Source organism: Vanellus vanellus, assembly GCF_965231255.1.
Source record: "Vanellus vanellus genome assembly, chromosome: 2".
In the NCBI taxonomy this organism is placed as follows: Eukaryota; Metazoa; Chordata; class Aves; order Charadriiformes; family Charadriidae; genus Vanellus; species Vanellus vanellus.
The window spans coordinates 10,050,883-10,077,597 of NC_138906.1; the positions used below are offsets into that span (position 1 = coordinate 10,050,883).

The following is a 26,715-nucleotide window of genomic DNA, read 5'->3' on the forward strand; positions in this document are numbered from 1 at the left end:
CACATTGGGAGCTCTGGGTATGTAAAGTTCTCAAATCTATGTGTTTGCAAGGTCAGAGATGTGTAAAAAAAGATTTCCTTACAGAATTAAAAATCACGAATCAGGTAATTTAACTACTAAATAGTTAGGTCAGAAATGTTATTTTCTAATACAGATGAAAGTCCAGGTTAGCAGCAATTCTAATATTTGTCTTCTAATAAAGCTGACTGCTGCTTGACTTTTTTTGTAGCAATGTGAGCATTTTTTGTTGAAGGGAGAAGCGTCATCCCCAAGTCACATGTATTTACCTTTGAGGTTCTCAGAATATTTTTAAATTAACGGTAACTGTACCCTCAAGCTCGGAGTGTAATGTAGAAATCCTGAATTTGATATTCATGATCCAGTTTAGTTCTGACCTCAGAGTTGTTTCTAATCGTTAGTGACTTGCAGGTCACCAAGTTACACTAGGTCAATAAACACTGTAATAATAATTCCATGGAGTACTCTGTGGCAAGTCCAAGGATAAGGTATGAATTTAGTTAGATATTTTATCTCATTTGTTCTGAAAGCAGAGGCAGTCCAAAACTTTTGAGTCCCTGATTTTTCACACCTCCCTAAAACTGTTAGCTTTCAGCACAAAAAATATGCAGAAAGATTTAATTGTCTTTAAATGAAATGGTTATGGAATTCTCTTCTTTCAAGGGAGAGTTCATCATTCGAAATGGCACTAATGTCCCTTATACTCTTTCTCCCATTTCTACTTGTATTGTATGTAATCTTAAAATATTAGATGGCACCAAACAAAAATGATCACACACTCTTCTGCACCACACCCCTGAAGAGGGTTGCAAACTGAAGTGAAACAATCTTCTAGATGAATTAGTTTAAAACACCTGTTTAAGAAATTACTTAGGTTTGTGCTCTAATCTGAGCGGTTTGGGTTTACTCTTCCTTCAGGCAGCGCAGGCTGCTACAACTTCTCTGTCACACTGTTCCTTATTATGGCTTGTCCCTGCTTGCTGGGGACGCTCTGCCTTCATCCATACAGAACAGATGGACGGGAGCATGGTTTTTCTGCACATCAGCACTGTCAGGAATTTAAAGCTAGAGCTGGGATTCAGTTAACAATACATTTCCTATGCCTGCATTTCATTTAGGAGTGTTTTCTGAGAATTGTTCTTGAATGTGGGACCACTTGTCCTGCAGATTTTCCTTTTCTAACATAGGTACCTCGATGGTAGATAAGACGGAGGTACAAGAAACCTATCTGTGAAGCAATCCTTCTTGTAGAACTGGGTGCTTGAGGGCCGTTCTGCTTTGTTGCTTCTCTTATAGAAACACACTGAAGTTGGGGGTATTTTTGCCTCCATTTACAACATGAATATGTCCCTGCTTGCTATATTGGGGGGATGCCTTGAAACTTGCTGAAAAGGGATGCTTTTAATATACAATGAACCTAATTTTTAGCTTTAGTCCCCTGAACTGTTTGGGATTGTCTTAGTGTGCTGGGAGTATCCTTCTCTTTCTGTATTGCCTGTGTCCTTATTTTAGCTATTTGATCATGAATTAGATTAAATAACAAGGGATTCCATGCCTTTCTCTCCTTGCTTGTACTGGTTTTCCATGATGACTGAATTCTATTTTGGGACCTTTAACGGTGAAATCAGGCATTGGTGATTTCTTTGACCTGGACTTGTGCCTAAACCCCCCCAGCACGCTTTCTTATTTCTTGGAGTTGCGTAGTATCCAAGAGAAGCTTGCACAAGTTATGTGCAACACTTTAATAGTAAAAATTACTTTTGGCTCAGTTGAGGAAAATACCAACCCATTCTCTCAGGCTTAATCTGCCTGTAATACTGGGATCTGCGCAGTCCACGTGCTTGAACCAGCACCTGCTATCTCCTTGCGTTTTCCCCTCAGAAAATACATTCCAGAAGCTTTGAAAAGACTCATGTATGGGTAGCGTACGATCAGTGTCTTGAGTTTTATGATCACTCTGAACTTTAATTTTTGTCCTTGATTGAAAAGTACTTAAGGCATGAATTTTTACATGAGGTGGTCTTATAATACTAAATCCATTGGGAAAATCGTGGTGCTTGCTAGGTTTTAGTTCACCTTGATGGAATTACATGATTGTCATAGGCATCACAGGGACACTACCGAGTCATTTATACTGTATTTAAGGAATTAGCAAAATAAGTTTTATTACAAAATTTCAGAGAATCATTCCCTTTTGTGTATGCTGTGCACAGTAAATGAGAATACTATGAAACTTGAATGTGAAGAGCCGTGGTTTGTGGGATATATACATTTCTACTTGAAAATTTTTGAACCATATCCAACATATATGATGCAGGGCTTCCTGCACTAGAGGATGAAAAGTCAATTCCTTGCACCAGAAGGTAGGCATTTTAGGAAAGCTTTTCAAAAAGTCTAGTAGCTGCTGAAATAAGAGGATTAACATCTTGTGACAGATGGCTATAGTTTTAATTGTCATAGGTTATAGTGGTCATTATTCTTTGCATTTAAACCATATAAGAAGAATTAACTGAGTGGCCCTGCTTAACTGTCAATGGGGTTCTCCTAGCTCTTTGCATTTTAAGTGAGATTAATAAATGAAAACATGTTGTAGAGGCAGGGTGTATTTTATTGAAAGATTCATGAAGTTTCAATGACATTGTTAAGGTATTTAATTAGTCTCATGAAAAAAAGTAGAGTGACCCTTTTAGAGAAGCTGATAAGTCATATAATAGCTGTTAGATCCTCTTTATTCCTTGCTTTATAAGATTAACTTTGTGCTAAGCAATTTATGCTAAGTTTTCCCTTTTATTGGTAACCAAAGTTATCTGTGCTTCATGAATAGATTATTGGAGATAACATCATGTAATTAACAAGAGATGCAGAAAAGTAAAAGTACAATTTGTGTAAGAATTGTATGAGAGAGAATGTTAATTTCTTAACTAGGAAGGATATTTAAAGGGATAAAAGGAAGGCAAAATAGTGCAGTTCTTTGAAAGGATTAAAGTAACCTTATCTCGCGTTCTTTCAGAAGGTGGGATTGCCTGAGTGTGTGAAAGTCATGTTCAATGAGCTATTCACAACTCTAATGAATTGTAGACACAAGTTTGCATTGCGTTTTTTTTCCAAAAGTGATTGATAAGGTGTGAGTTATGCCTTAGCTATATTGAATAATGGAAGTTAGTAAAAGGGGAAATTGTACAACCTGTAGGCATGTGGAATTGTATAAAAATGTCAGTCTGAGGTGCTGAAATTATGGGGGGGAGTGGGTACTTTTTTTTTCTTTGTCAGAGTAAACCTCACAAAATTAAAGATTTAAGACAATAAAATACCTGTCAGTAGCACTTCAGTGTGCTGTTATCTCCTCCTTTGAAGTATTTCTAAAACATCTGTGATTGTGGTCTCTTTGGAAATCTGCACAGAATTCTATTTCAAATGTAATTTCCTTTTAGACCTCAGTTCTTGTATTCAAAAAAAGATGGTACCTGAGAATTTTCAAAGTAAAATTACACAAGGATAAATGAAATGATAGTTCAACACACTCCTTAAAAAGAGGGAAAAGTACAGATCAAAAATTACTCTTTGGTAGTTTAAGAAAAATCTTGATGTTCAGTACCTTGCTTTCAATGTTTAGGCATTGACATGTTTTCACAGAAGAAAACAAAGAATGGCCAGAGCTGCGTCCCCACGCAGCCCACAAAGGCTCGCTCAGAGGCTGTTGAAGAGCCCCCAGCTTTCTAAAATGACAGTTTCTCTCTTGGGTCTTTGAAATGCTTGTTAATACCAGGGCTGCAGGTAGTGGTTTAGAAGGGACTCCAGTGCCAAAGTGGTTGCAGTTCTGTGAAGGGGTTCATGTGGGTTGGTGAAGGACTTCAAGGTCAGACTGTGTCAGGACGGATACGTGTGCTTCAGGTCTTGTGCTGTTTATTCATTCTGTGCTCTTTGTGCAGTTAGCTTTAAACCAAGCTAAAAATTCCATTTTAGGAATCTTTCGATGCAATTTGGTGCACTTGTACTAAGTAATCAATCTGATAGTGATATTAAATAATATTAATGATATTAAATCAAAAATAATGATGGTATATAATCCAATAATGATGAGAAGGGGAGAAGACGTCTCCAAAAAGTTACCGTATGTGCTCTGCTGGGTCTTTCTCATATGGACATTTGGTAGCTTGGTCTTTGTAACCGTTTCTGTATGAATGTGAACCAGCCTTGTGGGACCTTGCTGGAAAGGCACATGAATATATTGTCCTTTCCTCCAGTGTCAGAGTTGGCCCTAATGTTGGACTGAAATATAGAACCTTGCAGCCGTGGCTGATCATGGGAATTTGTAGTTCTCTGTTTTGTTAGGCTGAAACCTGTTAACTTGAAAATAGATAATTTGAAGATTCTGAGATTTATTAAGTAGGGGAGTTTCCCAAAAGGTTTAATAACGGTGAAGTAATAGCTAAAATTATTTTTTGTAGGAAGTCTTAGTTGATGTGTATACTGAATAGTTGGTTGTAATTTGAAACTGTCCGGATAGCAAAACCATGAAAAATGGGAGTAACTACTGTGCACATAAAGATTTATTATGCATCAATGTTACAGTATGCTTATTTTATCAAAAATAGACCATTATGAAAACTGGCTTTTGCACCTGCTCTTCATTAATTTTTGAAGTTAAATAGCTCTGCTTGGTCTTTCTGCGAAATACCACAGGGCACTTGGGGGTTATTAGCAGCAAATACTTGCTGAATGTAGAATTTAACACTAATGGTAAAATAATCCACTCCTAGATTTATAGTTTAACTACGGTTAAGCAAAAAAAAAAAACCAAACCCAACCCCAAAACAACACTCTCCAAAACTTTAAATGGTGGACTGTTATATTAATCTGTACTATTTTTAGGACAATTAGAATTTGGCACAAGTAGAAGTTGAAATTGTAATATTGGTGTATTCCTATTTAAGTGAAAAAAAATAATAAAAATGTAATGGTATTTCAGACTAATAGACAAGTACCTCATAACTTAGAAAAATATCCACCATAGTTTACATATTTTCTGACTAAATAAAAGTTCGTTTGTGTCTGGAAGTAGTGGCTCTGTCTGAACATTACAGCTTTAGTTTCACATGTAGTGTATGAAATTATTCCATCACGCAATCAAATTCCTGTTGGAATTGTCCTGAAAGCTTTTTCAGAAGAAAAATCTCAGCAATGTAAAACCTGAAAATACAAGCTTCCTTACCCGTCTTACTGTAGTTTAGGGCAGAATTTTATTTCATTGTTCAGGGACAGTAGAAGCAAAGTTAGTTTAGAGAAAAAGTGGAGGTCAGTCTTTTTTACAAATGTTAGAAGGAAAAGAGTCAAACTAATTTTTTTTTTTTTTTTTTTTAGAAGCAAATATTGGTAATTCGTTTTTCAGCAAATAACAAATGTCTTTGCAATTAATTTTGCGTGATTGGCCTTTGGTTATCAGCCAAGAAATGTGATCAGTCATATTTTAGTAGTTCTTCAAAATGTCATATACATAAAGTTAAAACCTGTTCAGCAATCAAATAAGTAGGTATTTCTTAGTGATATTCAATTATCTGTATAGCATGCAGCTTTACTGTGGTGTGATTTTTATCAACTGTACTTCTGTAGTTTTGCTAGTTTTGATGCTTTTAGGTTTCAAAAACCCAACCCTCTGTTCCATTGTGTGTGGAGTAAGTGGTCTGGCAGGAAGGGTCATTGGTTCAGCGCTAATGAATCCTGACAGTGAGGGACAGCTCATGTTCCTTGAGGTTATCAAAAGGATCTTCGTGTTAGTTTAAATGCAAAAATGGAGCGGAAGGTTGGCTTTAGGATTAGAAAATACCTGTTACCTTTAAAAACTTCTCGGCCTCAAAGTTTAACTGGAATCTTACTTAAAAAGTAAGTAGAAAAAACCACAGAGTTCTTAACTGTGAGGGATGGAAAAGGGAGAGAGGCCAATAGGAAGAGTTCCAATCTTCATATAGTTCCATCTCGCTCTGATTTTGTGGGACTGTTTTGGAGTTATTTTGATGCAAACTTGTGGAATATAATTGCATGAAATATGCCACTAATAAAACTAGAGCAAAAACCTATTTTCTCAATGTATCTTGGTGGGCATTTGTCGGGATTTTTGTATAACAGTTGGATAACTGTTAGTTTATCTTCAAATTAGTGAAAGTATTTAGAGGACAGTAAATATTTGGTGCTTAAATTAAGCCAGATGGACACCTTTGGTACTGAAGGGAGATTGAAATCAGCTTTTTTTTTTATTTTTAATAGTATAGTATCTTGCTGGTTATTGGTTTCTGTGATGATTTTTTTTTTTGTAAGTAAACTATAATCATTTTTTGTTTTGAAGTGTGAGCTTAGATCTAAAGTAACTTTGTATTACCCAGTTCTAAAACTTAACTAAAGCTTATTTCATAAGGGTTTAAAGTTTCCTTATGATGGGAAATAGAAAACTGCTCTCAGCATGTGCAGTACTATCAGACTTCTGTGGTTTGAACCAAGATGGTTGCCTGCCTCGTTTTGAATCGTTTTGGTTGAAATTTGCCAAATACTTTCATTCTGAGATTGAAATGGTAGAAAAATATTGATAGGCCCAAGTGAGTTATTTATGAATGTTTTATTATTGCTCAATTTTTCAAGGAAGAAAATTGAGTTTGACTGTACTAACGACGTTTCGGTACCCAAGAGCTGTGTGAAATTCAGCAGCACTTTCCATGCATTTGCAATTCAGGGCTGCTTTGGGATGAGGTATATCTGGGCATAACAGCAAGAGTATGGGGTTGGTAAGAGAGGGAGAGCTGGTACGAAAAAAAGTTTAAAGCACAAGTAGAGGAACTTTTTCAACCTCTGCTTTTGTTTACTTCTCCTTCCCTGGCAGGGAGAAGAGGGGAAGTTGCCTTGACTAAGTGTACGGGCACGAAAGGCAGGGACTGGGTGGGGTAAATGGGAGCTCCTGGCCGGCTGCTGTAAGACAAGACCACCAGCTTGGAGTCGGGGTCATGGGAAGCTGGATCCACGTCGGGATTAGGAACCACTGGGCAGAGTGAAAGACGTGGTGGGGATGAGAGAATGTATCTGAAGAGCAAGCAGGACCCAGAGAACAGTAAAGCGAATTTGACTAAGAGCTAATACTGGGTGAGATGCGTGAGTCTGGATTACAAACTTGGTTACAGAAGCGGAGATGCCTGTTTATTTTGTAGTCTAAGCCTGTATTTTGTAGCCTAACACTAAAACTGAAGTTTGGGAGTGAGGGGAGAGACTGATAAGGGTCTGTTAGCTCAATCAGGGCAGAATACGTTGAGTTTGGAAGAAGAAGGTAGAGGAGACTACGGTCACTGCAGTGCCATTTGGAGCTTGGAAACAAGCCCAGTCAGATTGTTACTGCTGCCAGTTTTTCAGCTCGGGTGACAAATAAGTGATACCCATGCTTTATTAGCCCAGGTTTCAGTAAGTTTCCACATAATTTGTTTTTCACTGGCTATTTTAGAAATAACTAAGATATATGTGGGCATACATTGTGCCTAGAGAAAAATACAGGGAGAATTTCAGAGCTTCCAAGTCAAGCTGTCCAAAAATAGGAAAAAGCAGGTTGTCTGTTAAGACTGCTTTCTCTCCCCAAGTGCGATATGCTCCTGTGACTATGTGCTGTAAATAAGATGCAAGATAAAAACCATCTTGTGTGAAACTGCCCCGATGAACTGGTTTCTCCCCAGCTTCCGTTGCAATGACCTTATGCATTATCCAGTGATAAACTAAAAACTAAATAGCTAAATGGCAGTTGGTTTGCTGGGTGCCTCCCTTGAGGCCGTGTGGTTTGTGGAAACACCGTGTATTCCTTAGGCTGTAAGAAATGGGCTTTTATCACCGATGCTTCCAAGACGAGGGAAAGCATTTAACCTTAGTGTGACAGCACCTCTGCAGCTCCTACATGCAGGGACGGTAGAGGTGCGTTTGGGGAAGCGAAGGGTCAGGATACTCAAGGTTTGTGTTCCGTTGCTCTTTTGGCAGATGGCCAGCGCTGTCCTGCTGGACGCTGGGGAAGGGCAGTGCAGTTGAACAGCCTTGTTCAGCTAAACCTGAACGGATTTTGATGGGACAAATAAATGTCACTTTCTGCCTCCCAAATAGCTCCTTCTTCCTCCAGCTGCTGCTGTTTGCAGACGGCCTGTGAAATTCAAAGGCGGTAGTATCTTCCCAAAGTGGCAAAAATATTTTGTTGGTAACTGTTCACTTGCAGAAATGTAGCAGCTCCTCCTACAAACAGTATGCATGTTATGAGGACTGTCATGCTTGAGTGTAAAATAATGTCTTTCCACTAAATGAAATACCCACAGGAGACTGGCTGACTAGGAGCACTGGCAAGGGGATATAGACCCTTTAATCTCTAGGAATGATAAAGTATTTACAGTTGATGGCTGTATAATGACATAAAATAAGTAATCACAGTCTCGCTTCCGGATAAGAGGTCTTAATATCTCATGTATCCCTGTTTAGGTGTTTTCAAGAAAGCCACAGATTCAATAGTAGCTGTGATCCTCACTGCCTCTCATCTACTTGTTTGGGCCTTGCCAATCACAGTTGTGTTGTGCTCATAAAAGGGAGTGAAGCAGCTTTGTCTTGTGCCGCTTCAGTAGTGAGCAGACTTCAGTTTCCAGGGGAAATACTCATTTTTGCTGTGTGAGAATTTTTTTTCCTAAAATGCTAGTAGTTTTGCAAATAGGAGAGAGTGAGACTGTGCATGGTGTTGGTGAGGGCAGCTCAATAGATGTATGCTAAGCCACTGCAACTCAGTGGTTTGGTCCTTTGCTGATGACCATATTTCAGTCTAGCAGAGGTCTGAAATCCGTTTTGGGAAGCTTGTCTTCAGCAATGGAAAGTCTTAAGCTTGATGGTGAGCATTAAACCTAGAGAGAATAGATGCCACCACTCATTTCAGGATCTGTATAAAAAGGAAAACAAGGATGTTCTTAGATTATTTTCATTACTTATTTGATTTACTCACACCTAATGTGGAAATGTTTGTTAATATAAGGATTTATGCAAGGCATAGCTTCTTTGAGTTATCAGAGGTTGCCAACATATTTTGTCAACTCATGATATAAAAGAAAAAATGGCAGTAGTGTGAATTACTCAATTAAGCATGGCTTCTGCTAAGTTCTGCTTTTGGATTAACATCCTGCTTTCTGCAATATGTAAAGGCTCACTTTACATTTAAAAAAAAATCTCACTGGAGGAAAGATAATTTTGCAGTCTTTCTTACGCTTTCAGATGCTAAGCTGTGAATAGGCAGAAGTGTTACTCTCCTGTTATTTCTTTGTGAAAGATGATTTCTTTAATTTTCTGGATACCATAAATTGTCTCCCCCTCCTTCTTTTAAGTAAAGCTGCTTCACTTTTGTAGCTTACATTGTACTAAATTGATGGCGAAGAATAGTATGGTTTAAGAAGATAAATGTCAGGAATGTCTTTCAGATTTTTTTTGGATTAATGGGAAAGAAGGTCAATAATTGCATGGATTTCGATAAGCTTGAGAAGAAATGGCATTCCTGTGGTGCTAGTGATTATTAAAACATCGTGAATTCATTTCAAGATACTGTACTTGGGTTTAATATCTCTTCCATTGTGAAAGAGTGACTCAGTAAGGGCTGCCAATTTGTACAGATGATAGAAGATAACTCATAAAGCAATTGTATTTTTGAGAGGAAAAATTTAAAGCAGGCAGTAGATCATTCCTGGGTGGTAGTCTTAATCTTAGTTCTGCCTTATCAAATAGGGCCCTCCAGACTTTCAGCAGCATACGCCTGGACCAGTTCCTACAAACTTCTCCCAAGCCCCAAGGCTGCCAATCCAGGACCAGTGGAGAGGGCCACCACCACCGCCTCCACCACTCCCTCCTCCACCTCCTCAGGAAAGAGATCCTTTCTTCATAGCAGGTAAGGATTTTCATTGCCATTAACATACAAAATCCATTTTTTGTAAAGTGGCTGTGCAGTGTAAGTGTGTATCATATAATAACATGGAAGTTTTGAGAAGAGCCTGAAGACCAGAAGGTCGTGTTTGATGTAGCCAGACTAGGACAAGCCAAAAAGTGCGTTGGTCTAGTATCTTTTTCCTTCCCTGATGTTATCTTGTGTCTCCATCTCTAACTACCATCCATCGTACAATCATTTTAAAATAAAATTAGTATCTAAGTGATTGTTGCAGTGAAGTTGTTGTGATTTGTTACGGTTTCGATAATGAGTACTCTCCATACGCTTTGGTTTCCAATAGTAACTCTTTAAACTGTCTGGACTTTGTGTACTGTAAGAAATCTGTGTATGTGTACATTAGAAATGTAAGAAATTAGCTAAAATGATACAGCATAGGAAACAAAATAGTAAGTAAATGTGTATGTGTATATACAGAGATATATCTATATACCATATATATAAAATACATGTATATATAATGTTGCAGGCATCTTACACAAAATACGTAAAAAATTTGTTAAGTATCTGGTAAGCAAACGGTATCAGCTTTTTATGGGTTCTTGTGTGATACAAACGATAATCCCTTGAATCCTTCATTGATTTCATTAAAGTATAATTTCTAAAAGGTATGGCTAATTCCAGCTAATTACTGGTTGTGCTGGTCTGTCAAGCAACAGTTCCTTCTGTACACAAGCGGCAGAAGCAAGAGAAACCGAACAAAGAGGGCAGGTCTTTAAATTTTAACATCCCATGCAATTTTGCTCTCTACAAATTTCAGCTTTCTTTTCCAGATCAGAATAGAGCGTTATGTTTCGAAAGCGTGTGTTTATGTCCGGGGCAGATTGTCATTGAATCGCTTCCCTGATTCCCACAGATCCGAGGTTTCCAAGCCATCACTTGTTTGAGCAGCGGAGCCCCCCCCCACCGCCACCTCCCCCGCTTCTTAACAGCGCCCATCCTGTCCCTACCCAAAACCCGATGCCCTTCAGCCAGCCCGGGCCGGCGTTTAATCAGCAGGGACAGCAACCCGTGTTCCCCAGAGAGCGCCCGGTCCGGCCCAACATGCAGCCTCAAGGTCCGGTGGGGATTCTCCACTTCAACCAGCCGGCGTCGCCCAGTCCGCGGCCCTTCATCCCTCCGCGCCAGCAATTCCTGCAGGCTCCGGGACAGCCCTTCCTCGCCGCGCACACCCAGCCCAGCATGCAGGTACGGCTCCGCGGCCACCGGAGCCCCCCGGACCCCCCTGGACCCCTCCGACCCCCCCCCCCCCCCTCCCCCGGCGGCGGCGGGTGAGCGGCGGGGCGGGAGCGCCCTCTGCCGTTCGGCTGCTGAGCGCGGAGGGGAGCCGGGGGCTTCCAGTAAAGCGGGAGGAAGCTCAATGGCAGCTTGAAGAGGGTAAATGTTTTGGGGGATGGTGGAGGGCTCTGCGTGTTCAGTGGGCGTTGTGTGGGATCTTTTCGTGGCGTCTGTGTTTTGATCGGGGGGAAATCCTGAAGTTTGGGGGGGGGAGGCACGGGACGGGACGGGGGACGGACACAAAAGGGGAAAGAAACTGGCACCAAAACCCAAACAGGTTAAAAGCCATTAGGAAAGGGGACAGAGGGCAGGAACCCTTGCATTTTTCTTTTCAACTTCAGCTGCTGACTTACACGGGTTTATGTGTAGAACTACCTTGCACAGCTTCTGTTTGTCTGGTTTTTGCTCAGTATATTTTTTGTTTAGCCTGGTCCATAACTGCTTACAGAAGTTTTGAGAACCTGGGAGGCTGAAGCTACTTTTGAGGAATTTTTTACCTTGAAACTAAAACCATATAATCTTTCTCTTCATGGAAGGGTCCCTTGCATCCTCCGTTACAGCCTCAGCCACAGCCTCAGCCTCAGCAGCACCATCACCAGCAGCAGCAGCAACACCATCACCAGCAGCAGCAGCAGCAACACCATCATCATCTCCAAGGGCCGCCACAGCCCTTAATGCCCATGAACCAACCACAGTTCAGGCCTCACATGCAGGCCACGCAGCAGCAGCCGCCAAATAACAACAGGATGCAGTGTCAGCCGCGACAGGGTCCAATGAAGCCAAGACATGTAAGTACCACATACATCAGCGTTGCCTTGCGTATCTCTGCATGGGTAACAGGCATGTAAGTACAGGTTTCAAAACTCACCAGCATGGTTTTTCAGTCCCATTTATTCCATCCTGCTCTGTCACATTCTTTCACCATTTCTCCCTCCTTTTCTGCCTTGATCATTTTATAACCTACGTCCAAAAATAGCATGCGTATCTTTCCCTTTTTCTTCTCCAGTCTTCAGTGTTGTTCTTGGTTTGGGTCCAGTAAGAGATGATGCAGTTGCCCAAGAACTGGCAATAAAGGGGTTTTGGAGGATAGGTTTTCTTAGTAAGATTTTAAAACTGCTGGTAGCATGTGATTGCGTGGGAGCCCAGTTCTCTGACACTGGCTTTCAATTTGCGGGCCTCTCTGTACCAGTGCTAATAAGCTTTCTGGTTCAGATAGTGCCACTCATGTCCTGTGAATTTTTTCCAGTGTAGCATATTTTGTTGCTCAGTAGGTTGGGGCAGCACAACAGTCTGAAGTAGTGTTCAAGCCAACTTGCCTGTAGTTTAGAATAATTGCTCTGATTAGGAGAATAAATCACACAGTGAAGCCAATTTCTGAGAAAGCTGTTAAGCGAGATTCAGTTTTGCTTTTAATTACAGAAAAATAAAACCATTGTTAAAATGTTCGCATTCTGTAATTTTCATTTGCACATTGGAAATGTTGTGCCTGTTTGAAAAGCTTTTTTTCCCCAACTTAACTAAATCATGAAAATGTGAAACAGGAAACACTTTAGTCTAATTTGTAGTGAAAGGCTTAAGTTTTTTAATTTTCTGCTTTTCAGAATACACCATCACAAAATATTGTCAAGCGTCCAAATCAGCAGCTACAGTCAACTGCTCCAAGAAATAGTAACTTGCGCGAGTTGCCGATAGCACCGTCACACGCTTTGGAAATGAGCAACAACAGGCGACCTTCTACCCCAGCTGCTCAGGTCAAACCCATTACCAGCACCATGTCTGCCACCAAGTCTGTACCTGGTGTTGGAAACTCACAGGGAAGGCCCGAGATGAAAGCTAAAGCCATCACATCGGTGGGCCAAGCAAAATCAGAAGTAAAATCTGAACCAGAGGTAAGGCTTTTTAGTTTGGTTGCTTTTGTTTTGTTTTGTTTTTTTTTGTAAAACAAATACACACACAGAGCCATCCCCAAACAACCACCAAAAATCCCACCTCCCACCTTTTTAGTCTAGTCTGGCTTACGAACTGTAAGCATAGTTAATGTATTATTCACCCAGTATTTTTTGGTGCCACTAGAGGCCTCCCATCTGAGTTGCACTTTCCTCTCTAATATGATAACAAAACCAGTCTCCATTGGCCAAAAAAAAGCCTGGAAGGTTGGCAGGGCTCTGGTGAATCTGTTTTGTCGGAGGAGGGATCATTTCTACTATGAAAAGGCAGAGGTTGAGTAAAAGTTGTCAGTGATTTATCTTCCAGGTTTTTTCTATTTTTATCTTCCAGGTTTATATTATCTCTTTTTTTCAGGTAATCTCATTCTTTGAAATCAGAAAACCTCTTTTCTTCCATTTCCTACGATGCTGTATGGCTCCAAAAAAAAAAAAAAAAACTAAACCCAAAAAGACTGTTGGAGAGTTATCTTCCTCATGCTGTTTTCCTTTAGGCTGACCAGTCTCCTCTTAAGGTCTTGAGCACTCATGCAGGAAGTTGCAGCTACATTGTCCGTGGAGCTTCTTGCTCTTTAAGAAAGAAGTATCTCTTTTATGAAACCTTTTGGCATGAAGGAAGATAGGAGATGCTCTCAAGTTTTTGATTTTACAGAAAAAGATGGTGTTTGCTCTGCTAGTACTCTGCATAAGCAGAAAGTGAGATGCCAGTGTTTTGGGCTCCACTAGGTCATGCAGTGTGAACAGATGATCATTTTTCTGCACAGATCCTCCTGGAAGCTAGAGAAGACTCTCCATGAGCACTGTGAGTTTGAGAGAGTGGGTAGGATTGTGATGATGGTGCTGTTAATCCTAAACATTAGGAGGTGCCAGAGGAATGTGATGGCTAAATGCACCCTGTACGATTTCTGTGTCAGGTTATTCTGAGAATAACTGTAAATCTTGATAGTGTAGTTGACCATGAATCTTGTCTGAAGGACCAGGTTTTCTTCAACAACTGCTGGAAAGCTTTAATTGTGATAATACTGCCTTCCCTTTAAGCTGCTTGTGATTAGCTTTTCATCTTGTTCTTGAATTAGGGATGGTCATAACTAATTTTCACAAATGAGGCACAAAAGAAACCCATAGCTAGCAGTGTTTGACCTCCTGTGCACTTGCTTTTCAATGGGAATATTAAAATAAAAATAATCCTTTTTTCAGCTTTTAATTTTGATCTTTTTTGAAAAAATGGCTTAAGTAATCCCCTTCCTCTCAATTCAGTCTCTTGGAATAATTTAAGTCACAGAAAATGCAGTGCCTCTTACAGAAGTCTCTGTCTTTCAGGCCATTAGTAAAGGTAAGTTTTGAAGAGCTATGCAAAGGCCTCCCCATCTAAAATATCTTACAATTCCTTCATAGTTTAGTCATGTGAAATTTAAAGCACTAGTTCTGAAGTATCTCTGGCAGTGTTTAGAAAAATGAACAGGTGTTTTTTCACTCCTCTTAATCAAATTAAAAAAACCCAACAACTAAGAAAGCAGTCATCTTCTCTCCATTTGTGAATTCTTGGTTTTACAAATAAAGCTTTCTTTTTATTTCTATGTCAAAGCTATCTTTTGAAAACAGTTTGATACTTGTTTCATGTAAGTTTTTGCAAAATGGGATTAAAAAAAAAGTTGCCTTGCAAAAAATTGTCTCCTAGCATTTGCTATTATTAACCCTAAAAGTAACACCTTTGTAGATACATTTGGCAAGTACTAGAAAAGCATGTGAATGTGTGAGCACACAGAGCCCTTCTCCTTTCAAAGCGGACTTGAAATAGAGCCTTGTACTGCAAACAGTGTAGTAGTAGTTGTCCCTTTTCAGCTGTGCCCTTGCAGTAGTCTTGTTCACTGATGCCACTTATTGTCATTTCTACAAACAGCATTGCTACACTAATAACGTTCATTTCCAAGCATTTAATCATATTCTTCACTGTTGTTGTAATGTGGGTTATTACATTTCTCTCCTGAGGCAGATTGTAATGTTTTCCAGTTTTTTGTGTGTTTGTCTTCTAATTAGCTGACTTCACCCTGTGCTTTTGCTTTCTGTGAAGATGAGAAAGAGTTAAGTTCTATCATCTTTTCTAGCTGTATTGCTCATAACTGAATTGGGCAGGTTATTTTGCAAGTGTCTTCAACTGGAAAATTATTAAGACTTTTCTTTGCATCCTCCTTCTTGAAGAGTCAGTGGCCATATTTATGAATGCCCTATCGTTCAGGAAGCACCAAAAAAATAGCAATATTGGCTATTAAAGGTTTTGCTCACTTTCAAAATAGATATTTGAAAGGCTTGCAACCTGAGTGACTAGAAGATTAAAAACTGTATGTCTACTTTACTAATGCTGTGCTTGTGTTCCTGTTCCTGTGAGGCTGCAAAATACTGATTTTAAATGCCTTCGTCTGTTTTTAGAATAGCTGTAACTCTCCAAGGTTCAAACTTGCATATCTTCAGTCTGAAAAATCGTTTTGTCAATGAAATTGGAAAGTATAGGTGATGACTGGGCCTAATTCTGCTCATGTTGAGGTCAGTTTAGGATAAGAGGAATTAAAGCAATATTAAACCTTTTTGAATTTAAAGGAGGGGGAGAATGTATAAAGGTGATGTGAGTCTCTTTAGAAGAAATGGAAATTGGAGCTCAGAACAGGAGAGAACTACATAATCAACTGATATTACTATTTATATTGCAGTTAATGGCCCTTGCAATATGGAAAATACTTGCTACATTGTTATGGAGCTAATCTATCTAAATCTTATTCATATTTTTGGAAATTAACTACCTGAGAAATTGTACATGTCTAAATTTGAGTTTTCTCCAGTATAAATAGGTTTGATTTCCAAATTTTTATAATGGTGCCTCCTGTCTTGTGCTTAGAAGAGTTGTCTTATCACAGTCTTTTTCCAGTTGGAAGATCACAAGAGGGCAGTGTGCTTCTCAAAGAAACCTTGTTCTTAATTCTCTTCCTGTTTGCCCAAGAAGCACCCGTGTTTAGTAGGGTGACTCATACCTTCCTAGGGTGCAGGAGCTGATGTCATCAGTAATCTGAAATGTGTGATGTGTACGTAGGTGCCTTTATTTAAGATACCTTGTGGTGTTGAACACAGACAAATGATGTCGTTTGGATCTGGCCTTACCTTTTATGAAGACTTGCATGAATTTTTGGACAAATTATTCTATCTTATCTATTAGTCTTGCTTCTAATGTTAAAACTGAAAAAAATAAAGATAAACCTGCCGAACAGATTTGTGTATATGCCGCAGATCAAACCATTTTGATTGCTCTGTCCTTGCACCCATTCTACTGAAGGACACAAGTGAGCCTGCTTACATGATTCCTTTCTTGTTCCTTGATAGCAAACCAGAACACTTATAGTATCTAATTCTTGTGACTCTGCATTTAATTCCGTTAACTAGTAATAAAGCCTGCAGACCTCTAAAAAGGTGTGGGTTTGTTTTTTTTAATTCACTATATGAGAATCAAGCTACTGATACTAGGACTTCAATTTCAGTAGAAAAATTAAATCCTTGATTTAGAGCATGGCTTTGCTGTCTTTCCTGTGATCAACAGTGCCATTCTATGTTCTCCTGGGGAACGATGTAGAACTACTGCTTCTCTTATTGCTGCTCTTCAGTTAGACTCTAAAAAGCAGCGGATAACATTTTCTTTTGGCACTTGCCATCAAAGCCTCTTTGGACCTTAAGGCAGGAGAAAACCTATAGCTATGGCTTGGTCTTCCCTTCAAGCTGCAATGAAATACGTTGTGTTCAAGAAATGCTCAAAGACAGATGAGAATCTTCACTTAAAAAAAAAAAAAAAAAAAAAAAAAAAAAAAACAAAACAAAACACCAAACAAAAACAACAAAAAAAACCAAACCAAGAAAAAAACACAAAAAACCCAAACCTAAACGATAAACATACACAAACAACTCCTTACCCCAAACCCAGCAAAAAACAACACTCCACAAAATGAAGGGAACTCCTTTGCATCTCTGGCCTTGTACTTTGTAGTCTTCTGTAAACAGAGGAGCTGTATACAATATACCGTTTCTTCATATTGTGGAGTTTTCTACAAAAGAAGAAATGTCAAAAGTTTACCTAGGAAAAAGGCTCCTTCGAGTTGTTCTTCTGCTTCTTCCTGTACAGATAATGTTGCTTTTGGCAGGAAACTTCCAAACACAAGCTGTGAACTTTTAAGACATCTTTGAAGGATGTCTGTTTTCTCCCAGTTGTTTTTTTCTGTTTTTGTTTGTTTGTTTGGGGTTGTTTTTGTTTTGGTTTTAGCAGTGTTACTGCTTGTAGAAATCTGCACTGGGCTTATTAAACTAATGGGATGAAAGTCATTAGCAACAGGCATTGCGTACTGTTTGTGCCTTGACCCGATATACTGTCTTGCTTTTCTGTATGATGAAGCTCCTTATTACATAGTATAGGTCATTTATATATACTATAGGTCTTATATATATACACATTATAGTATAGTGTAGGATATATAAGATGTTCTTAAAGCTAAGCAGCAGAGGATTCAACTGCCCTTGTTTTCAGCCTAGTGAGGAGTTTGTTGCCCATTCTGAATCTGTGCTGTTGGATCATTGCACAGCAAATTCAATTAAACTTCATTTCTAATTCGTATATTTTGTCGTTATATTGTTTGTTCTTACTCTAGCTGCAAGGGTATTTTACTGAGAAGATAACACTAGTAGCAACTTGCTTAAGAAGGTGAAGGATTTAGGTCTATCTATAGCCCGTTAATGGGCTGATCCACAGTTGTCATATAACCTCAGAGCTCTTGGATCTTGATTTCAAAGCTTACCCTTTAAGAAGGAATTTACTTCATAGGGTCCGTACTGATTTCCCAAGTATTGAGTTGAGTTCCTGAGAGGAATTTTTCAAATTACATTTGAGATGAGTTGCCTGAAGATTCTACTAAGCATTCATTTAACTTCATATGTGTTGGTAATATAGTTTGCCAGTTTTCTTCTGTTTAACACTGGTGTAGTTGAAATCCGCGCATCTGTCCATGCTGCACAGACATATTGGTCAGAGTCCCTCAGGTTGTTTGTTCCTTGTCTGTTGGTAAGACTCATTTAAGTGTGCCGCAAAGTACATGTCTGTGCTGCTATATGTAACCTTTGAGTTAGCGTTTTGTACTTACTAGATTGTGATCTATATCTTCCAAGGCCTTCAGAACTGGTTAGATGATAATATGAGCAGACAGGCCTCTGATAATAAAGGACAGCTGATAGAAGAACTGGTCTGGTGCGGATTCTTGCTGGTATTGACACCTTCAATTGAACATAAAGGAAAAAAAAAAATAGTGCTGCCTCCAAAGGTAAATTTGGTACTGGCTCACTGGCATCCATCAAACCTGTTTAGATAAAACGTAGGATATTCTGATCTAAAGCAAAGCAAGTGAATAAACTAATTCAGTAGTGAATTAAGTGGAAGAGGTTTTGTGTTTGGGTGATTTCAGTAATTGAGATAGTTACTGTGTCTGAAAGTAACTGAAAATTTTATTCATTGCATCTGGATCTGCACAGCAGCACATCCTCCTCCTATCTGGAGCTTATCTCTATTTTGTCATTCTATGCAACCTATTTAAGGGTCTTTTACTGTATTTTTTAGGGGCCTTATTCTTTTTTTTTTTTTTTTTTTTATTTAACTACAATCCAGCATCTCCAGTTTTCAATTCGAGATGAAATATTTGAGTTTCCTACTACAACCCATTTGACATTGTAGAAGTATGTTCCTGTTACCAGCTATTAGTGAAGACCTGTAATCTAGTCGTTAATAGTGATGAGCCATTAACCACCACCATCGTAGTCTGAAAAGTATAGAGGAAAATCAGAATCCTTTGGTATATGGAGCATTCTCCTAAAAAGGGCAGTGTTAGACCTCATCTCAAAACTATAGCCCATATTTAAAAAAAGGGGGTATTTTTAAAAGAATAGTGTAAGACATGCAGCTTTTTCTTAACCACTGTGGGAATAATCCCTAGCAGTAGGTGCTCAGGGCAGAAGCAGTTATACCTAAAGGAAACAAGCGTTCAGGATTTGTGCATCTGGATTCTAAGAGTACAAATACTGCTCTACTGGACTTTTATATATGGGAACCAACTTTATGTTTGGATCTGTTCTGCTCTTTTTTTTCCTTGGGTTGGGGAGAATTCTGGGATGTACCAGGGATAAAAGCATTTCAAATTGTTGTACATTTGGGTCCTGTATTTGCAAAAAAAAGACATTTGTGTTGACAAGCTTGCATGCAGTTACTGCAAGGTAAATAGCTTCATCGTGGATTCCCAGTATTCAAGAAACATTTTAACATTCTTTCTGCTGTAATTTATCAAAATGCAAAGTATTGTTACTTTGAGAGCCTTTTTCTGTTAGGGGTGATTAGGATATCTCAATTAACATGTTATGCTCATTACCATCTGTAAGCAGTCTCTATAAGTCTCTACCTTAGTATTTCAAGCAGTTAGAAGTAAAAAATAATATCATGAAAAAGTATGCTTTGTAATTTTGAAAAAGGCATATGATTGTATTACAAGAACAATTTGATTTCTTTTCTAGGATGTTGAGAATCTGCATTTTCTTGACTCTTGTCCATTTTTATACAGCTTTTCATAAGAACCCGTTGTGCCAAAGTTGAAGAATCTTTAGGAAGGTTATTTGATGGTGTGCAATACTTTCTGAAGGGCCCAGGGCTGGAATATTAAAGGCATTCTCTATATACCATTAATATTCCAACACTGCATTTGGCAACATTTTGATTCTGAAGAGAGTGCACGAGTTCAAGGTCAGAGAGATTGACTTGTGCTGTTCATTATAACCAATTATTGTGTGACAAATGAGTTTGAGATCAGGCTGAAAATTCTGTGAGAAAAATCAATAGTTCTAATCAGGGCCTTTCAGGTCATTTACCACCCTACCTTTTGTTACTTTGTCAGAAAAGAGCAAGATAAAACCTGTGTGACAGTAGGTTGCCTCAGTATTGTTACTTTCCATTTGAAACATATTTTTGATATCTTGAATTATATTAATAGTTTAATTGGTTTTAGAAACTTCTAAATTAGTTCCAATTTGTAAAACTTCATTTTCTTTTTATTTTTTTCAGTATTCTGATAAGATTTCTCAACTGGTATTATAGCTTGCTTCTTTTTTTTTCTGTTTAGGAAGTAGTATATCTAAGTCCTAAACCAGATTTGAGCTGTTTATCTGTAATGAGTAGCAAATAAACCTTACCAGCAGATACACTCCACCCGTAGCCCTAGTTTTGGTGTCATGGATAATCTAAAAAGCTCTTCAAAGAGTTACAGCTTTACAGCATCTGAAACAACTTAATGTTGTCTTGACCAAGCTGGGCATTTGTTGAGAATTTGATAAAATCGTTTGTATTTCCCTTTGTAGTATCCAGATGAAGACGAAGAAACTAGATTGTATCGTTTGAAGATAGAAGAGCAGAAGCGTCTGAGAGAAGAAATTCTGAAACAAAAGGAGCTGAGACGGCAGCAGCAGGCTGGCGCTAGGAAGAGGGAATTGCTCGAAAGACTTGCGCAGCAGCAGCAGCAGCAGCAGCAGCCTTCTACGCAACAGTCCTACATGCAGCAGGAGGATGACGACTCCGAGTTCCCCACCAACGGCAGCCCTTACATACCCCACTCTGGCTTACAGACCAGGCAAAATGTGAAAAACAGACTCCTTGTTAAAAAGCAAGATATGGTAGTTCCAAATATCCAACCCAAACCCACAGATTTCCCACAGGTCGGGGCAAATATGCAGTATCAAGGCCAGCAGATGAAGCCGGTGAAGCAGCTGAGGCAGACCAGAACAGTACCTCCCAGTCAGCCTCAGGCGCCGCAGAAAGTTGTACAGACCAAACCTGCTGCAGCGTCGCTGCCCACGACACAGACTGCTCGAGTGGCTTCTGTACAGGCACGGCCCCAGGAACTGAAACCTGGTGTGAAAAGGACTGTCATGCAGCGGACAAACAGTGGTAGTGGAGATGGGCCCCATGTCGGCAGCAAAGTCAGGGTGATTAAGTTGTCAGGAGGGGTAAGTTTCCAAGGCTCATCTCATGTCTGTGTGTCCTCATGGTTTGTTTTTGTGTGTTTCATTCTGTGTAATTCTAAAATAAAAAATGGGCCTAAGCTGGTGAGGGAAGTAACAGGTTTAGCAGACCCAATAGGCCATATTTTATATTTTCAGAACCGTAAGTTGTTAGCAGTTATTCAGAAATTAATGTTTCCTGTAATGCTTTACTGCCAGGCAGTTATCTCTGAAATCACATGGAAACTGTGCTCCCTTTTACATTTTAAGTTGTAACTTGAGTCTGAAAGACTCCTCACCTGAGCTCCTTTTGCTGAAGGTTGATAGGTTTGATAATTGGTCAGAGAAGAGGATTTGGAAGGCTGTTTTTAAGGTCCAGTTATTTGGTAGCTGAAGCCACCTGGTTTAGTTGTGTGCAGTTGCTGGTGTTAGTGGTTTCTGTACTCAAGGAAAGATTGTTTTCCTTTTCTTGGGCAGCATGTTGTGAAACTAATTTAAGCGGTATATTGGAGGGGGATGTTTTCTGTTAGAGGCTGGCTTTAAAACCTTACCGTTTCACTTCTGCATCTAAATGAGATTTCCTTATCTTTTGATGAGGGGTCTATTATCTGCAGGGTGTCCCTTGAGCACCGGTGTCGTGGAGGACTCACAATGCTGGTCTTGATGGCAGTGTGCATATTTAAGATCTGGGGCTTTGGTTAGAAAGTATCTCGACCAAATTTCTTCTGTCTTAGTGAAAAGACAAGTTAATTTGTTAGGGCTGTAAAGAAACTGAGATGAGGGGAGGTGGCGAGCTCGTGTTGTCAGGGTGAAATGTGTCCTCGGGTTTATGCTGAAGAGGAAAGAAAGAAGTGTTGTTTAATGCTGTTGTACGTCGGAGGTGATATTTTGGAAGAATTCTTAAATTATTTGGAGCATTAATTAGGGAAACCTGCAGAACTGCTGTAATCTGTAATGAAGTGAACAGTTATGTTAATGGGGGCTGAACAAGGCCTTGGAGGCTAGGCTTTACTCTGCGGAAATGGGGAAGAAGTCGAAATGCCAAAGTCTTAACTACTTTTTGGAAATATTTTTCTACAGCTCATAAAACTTAAATATACTGAAATTTGTGAACTGCATAATGACCATGTGGTCTTTCAAAATATTAACATGAAGGGCCGTTCTGACTATATAGTGCTGACAACAGCCTGACTTGGAGGGTGTCGAATTCCTCAGACGTGATAACTTAAGTACAGAAGAATAAAGTACAAGAAGTTGAAGGAAATTGATTCTGTTGGGCTAAAAATATTTATATAAAAATATGTCTGCAGGAATCCCAGTGGCCTGCAAGAGTTGACAGTTTTGTTATTCATGAATAATTGAATAAAGCAATCATGCACAACTTCTTTTATTATGTGGTGAAACAAAACAATGCCAGTCACCACTGTATACAGCTCTTCATAACAAATGGTTATCAGTGCCCGCAGTAGCATTCACAATGAAATAGTTTTAATCATAATGCTGTGTTTCGGAAAACCAGAAATGATTTGTTTCAGATAAGTCTCATGGTAAGCAAGAGCAATTAGCTTTATTATGTGCATGTGTAACTCCTCTTTCATTGTATACAGGAATAGATTTGCTCTGTCCTCCTTAACTTTCAGATACCAAGGTTTTAGCAAGGTAATGCAGGTTCTTTCCATGTAGCCTTTGTTACTTTTTTCATATTGCCATGGACATTTTAAGTTTTCCTTCCAGCTGTGGAAGAATAAAAGCAAGTGTTACAATTAGCTGTGTAGCACTGATCAAGATAGTTGATTAATTTTTAATCAGTTAGTGACAAGCTGAATCTATGACTTTTTCCTTGACCACACAAGGAAAAAGAAAAAAATGGGCAGCAGGGGGGCCAGTCTTGTCCATTTGGACAGGATTTTAAAGAAGAATTAAAAGCTGCTTGGTCTCTGAATACTGTAAAGATCACAGATCACATTTAGTTTCCATTTCTAGTGTTTAGTCCTGCCGTATGCTTTATTTATTTGCACAGCTTTTGCTTCAACCCTAAATATAAAGCAAAAGCTAAATCTCATTTTTCCGAGCCGTTCTCCTTAGCATGTTACGGTGCTTCCTCTAAGTCCCTGCCTTTGGCCAAGGGGATGGATCTCTTAGCAATATGCACTGACTTGATCCTGCAGTTAAGCAGCTCTGCTGTTTCTTCAGTCTAGTCACTTGTACCCTTTTCCCTTTCTAGAGGTCCTTTGTGCAGAGGTGTTTGAATACCCATGCGTGGGTGAGATGGCTTGTGATTAGGCACAATGTGCATTCCTTTTCGAAGCTCTCTTGATTCATATTGGTGAAGACTTAAAGTCCTGTCTCTTTCAGCCTGCCAGCCGTAGTACAGCACAAGAGTAGAGCTGTCAGCTGAAGCTGATTGAGGCCAGACTCGCACTAACGCGATCTAGAGCGAATTGACCTAAACCAGGAACTGGTAGCAAGGACTGTTCTACATTTCGTAGGACCACCTGTAGAACAGGATTAAATGCTGTTGTGTTGCTGGTGGTGGTTTTTGGTTAACAGTTAAGGAGAGGTACTTGGTGTATTGGTGAGATTTATGGTGTACAAATACTGTCAGAAGAGAATGGTTTCTTTTGAGGGCAATAACTTTCCCACTCTAAGCTTTTAACTATGTTTATTTATATTGCTGGGCATTGCAGTACTACTGAGGATCTCCGACCTGCAGGTAGAAGTATCCCTTGTTACTTAAGGTAAAATGGCCTTTCATCTGTTTCCTCTTGAGAGGATTTTGCTTTTTAAATATTTCTATGGAATTGTAAGAATTGCTAATTAAATTCTAAGTAATATTTTATTTTGTCCACTTTATCTGATGCATAAGGTGCCTTAATTTATGGCTTCTTATACTTAAAAAAAGGGAAGTAGAAAATTATTCAGCATTTCCTGTATGTCAGACTAAGTCTGCATGTCAAGGTGACAAATGTTAGGTACCATCATTAATGATTTTGTCTGGTGCTTTTTAAAACAAATCCCTTCCCCCCCCATTACTGATATACTCATCCCTTTCTAGTACTCCTGTAATTTATGCAGGAATGACAGTACAGTGAATAGTTTTCAATTTTAATTACTCCTTTAAATGTTATGTTCCTGGAAAATGAGGCAGTGTTTAATGTTTGGCAGATGAATTTTGAGGTTTGGGTGGTTGTTCTTTTTCATGGAGACCCAAACGTCTTTTGATGGATCTGATCTGCATTATGGTTTCTGTGGCACGTTTTCAGAGCCATCCTTTCCAGATATAGGAGTTCAGTATATTTGCTGGGTATTCATACTAGTATCTTTTACTAAGAAAACATCTGAGATTTGCTTGGCTTGGGAAGAAGCCTGAAGTCAATCCTAAGGGTATGCATGAAAATAAACTCAATGGGTTGTAGAATGTTGTTTGTTGGGAAGAAACACCCTAATAAATCACTTAAGAATGTGATAATAGTTGTAGAAAATAGGGGTGAAAGGACCATGGAAATGATTTATTCTGTTTTGAAGGAGGAATGAATCTTTCAGCATTCCTGGAAGATTTGACCAGCCTTTTTCTGAGATCTCATTATTGGAGATTTCTTTGGCCATCTATTCCAGTGTCTAACCTGTACATTTAGGAGAATTTTCTTAGTGACCAAACCACATTTTCTTGTTGCAATTTTGAATCTATGACTAATTGCATTATATATCAAGGGACATGGGAAAAAAATTGTGTCCCTATTTGGCTGTCTTTCTCTTTAAAGATCTCTTAACTGTTTCTGAGCACTCACGTCCTTCAGTCTCTCTTAATATGGGGCATGTCTTCTAACGCCTCTGCTGTTTGTGGTGGTCTCCTCTTTGCGCTCTCTGTGATCAGTCTGTCGGTAAATAGTTGCAGTACCAAGCGCAACTGAATTCCTTAAGCCAATATATTAGAAGTGTCTTTAGTCACGGAAGAACAGGTTTGTACCAGCTACAACCTTAAATATCTTAAGATCGTATGAAATATGTGCTGAATGTGTTTTTCTTTTAGTTGGAGGTTCTGTGGGGAAATGGTAATATCTTAACAACTCTGTATTATTCAATCATCTCATATTGTTGGGTGATTTCTCTCTAGCCAGAAAATGGCCTGCCATGCTCAGAGAGATGTGTGTCTGTCCCAAACGCCTGAAAATGCTGGTTCTTATGCTGCACCAAGAACACACCATTCTTTGTCTCTGTGGAAAACTGCACAATGAGCTTTTTTCGTAAATACATATATATAAAAGTACATTAAAATCTGTGTTCCCTGTTGGATTAGAAGCAGTATCTTATTAGCCACCATAATTCCTGAAAACCTGAAATGCTTCATCTGAAAAGCTTGAAGAACGAGTTGGCAAGTTCTTTTGTTTTAAAAGCCTGTCACAAAAGATGTCCTTGGATTGTAAAAAGAAAAAGAGAATTGGAGTGGAAGATAGACAACTTTATTCATATTTAGAGTAACTGAGAAATGTAAGAGACTAATATGGAGTTCTAACTATGGAAAAAGATACTGATTGAGATGATTCTTGTTTGATAATGTAACTTTATCAACAAACTTTGCTTAATGTTTGTACTTGTTTCTACTTGCTGTGTATGTTCAAGTTTAATTAAAAAATATTTGACTTGAAAGCTCTATAGCGCCTTTCATCTAAATATGTCAGGAATTACAAACACTAAGATTTTTGGCATTCGCATGACAAGTTCTCCAGGGAACCCTTCACCCAGCTCTGCAGTGCTACCAGCTGCGGGAAACAACACAGGAACTCTTGCTCTGTGTGGCCCTATTACTTTTTCAGAAGCAGGAGAATGGCATTGTGGTTTATTCATATCCCACTATTTGAAGGAGGCATGGATAATGCCCATATTCTGTCAGCGGTGGACTGAGGGAGCTTTGGAAACCATGATACCTGAATGCCCGAATAGCCTGTTTGTCACTTAGAGAGTGTCAAAATCGGCAAGACCTTTGAAGCAGTACTGACGTAACTGCTGTTGAAAAGTACTCTGCCTGCCACAACCTGCAAGGTTTCACTCTGGAATTATTTCACAAATAGACATTAATTTCCTAATTCCACCTCAAAACAAAACCAAAAAAACTGACAAAAAAAAAAAAGGGTGGGGGGGGAATCGGGGAGCCCTGTGGCATTCTGGTTATGAAAAAGACATAGTATTTTCATGAAACATTTGGAACTGAGCAATAAACCCTGTCCCCTCAGACCTCCGGTGAGGACGGTCCCTATAGAGGCAGACTATTTCGTGGCGTGGGGGTAGTGAGGCGGGGTTGCGCTGTACTGCTTGGGGTGTATTTGGTTATTGGGAAAAACGAAATACAAGGGCACGCGTGGACACACTTAGTAACTAGAGGGCCTTAAGGTGACAACCAAAAGAGAGGCAGGTAGTACTTTTTATGGGTTTGTAATAAAATCC

General features: G+C 39.2%; 1 protein-coding gene across 1 annotated transcript in view; it reads left to right on the plus strand.

Annotated features, from left to right (window-relative positions):
- Positions 1-26,715, plus strand: part of RBM33 (RNA binding motif protein 33) — a gene marked incomplete at its 3' end in the record, with an annotated part of 104,370 nt that overhangs the window by 50,717 nt on the left and 26,938 nt on the right. The window contains exons 11-15 of the mRNA XM_082479765.1: positions 9,781-9,940; positions 10,851-11,182; positions 11,809-12,060; positions 12,874-13,161; positions 20,635-21,279. Coding sequence (XP_082335891.1) covers positions 9,781-9,940; positions 10,851-11,182; positions 11,809-12,060; positions 12,874-13,161; positions 20,635-21,279 — 1,677 coding nt within the window. The remainder of the gene's footprint in view (positions 1-9,780; positions 9,941-10,850; positions 11,183-11,808; positions 12,061-12,873; positions 13,162-20,634; positions 21,280-26,715) is intronic.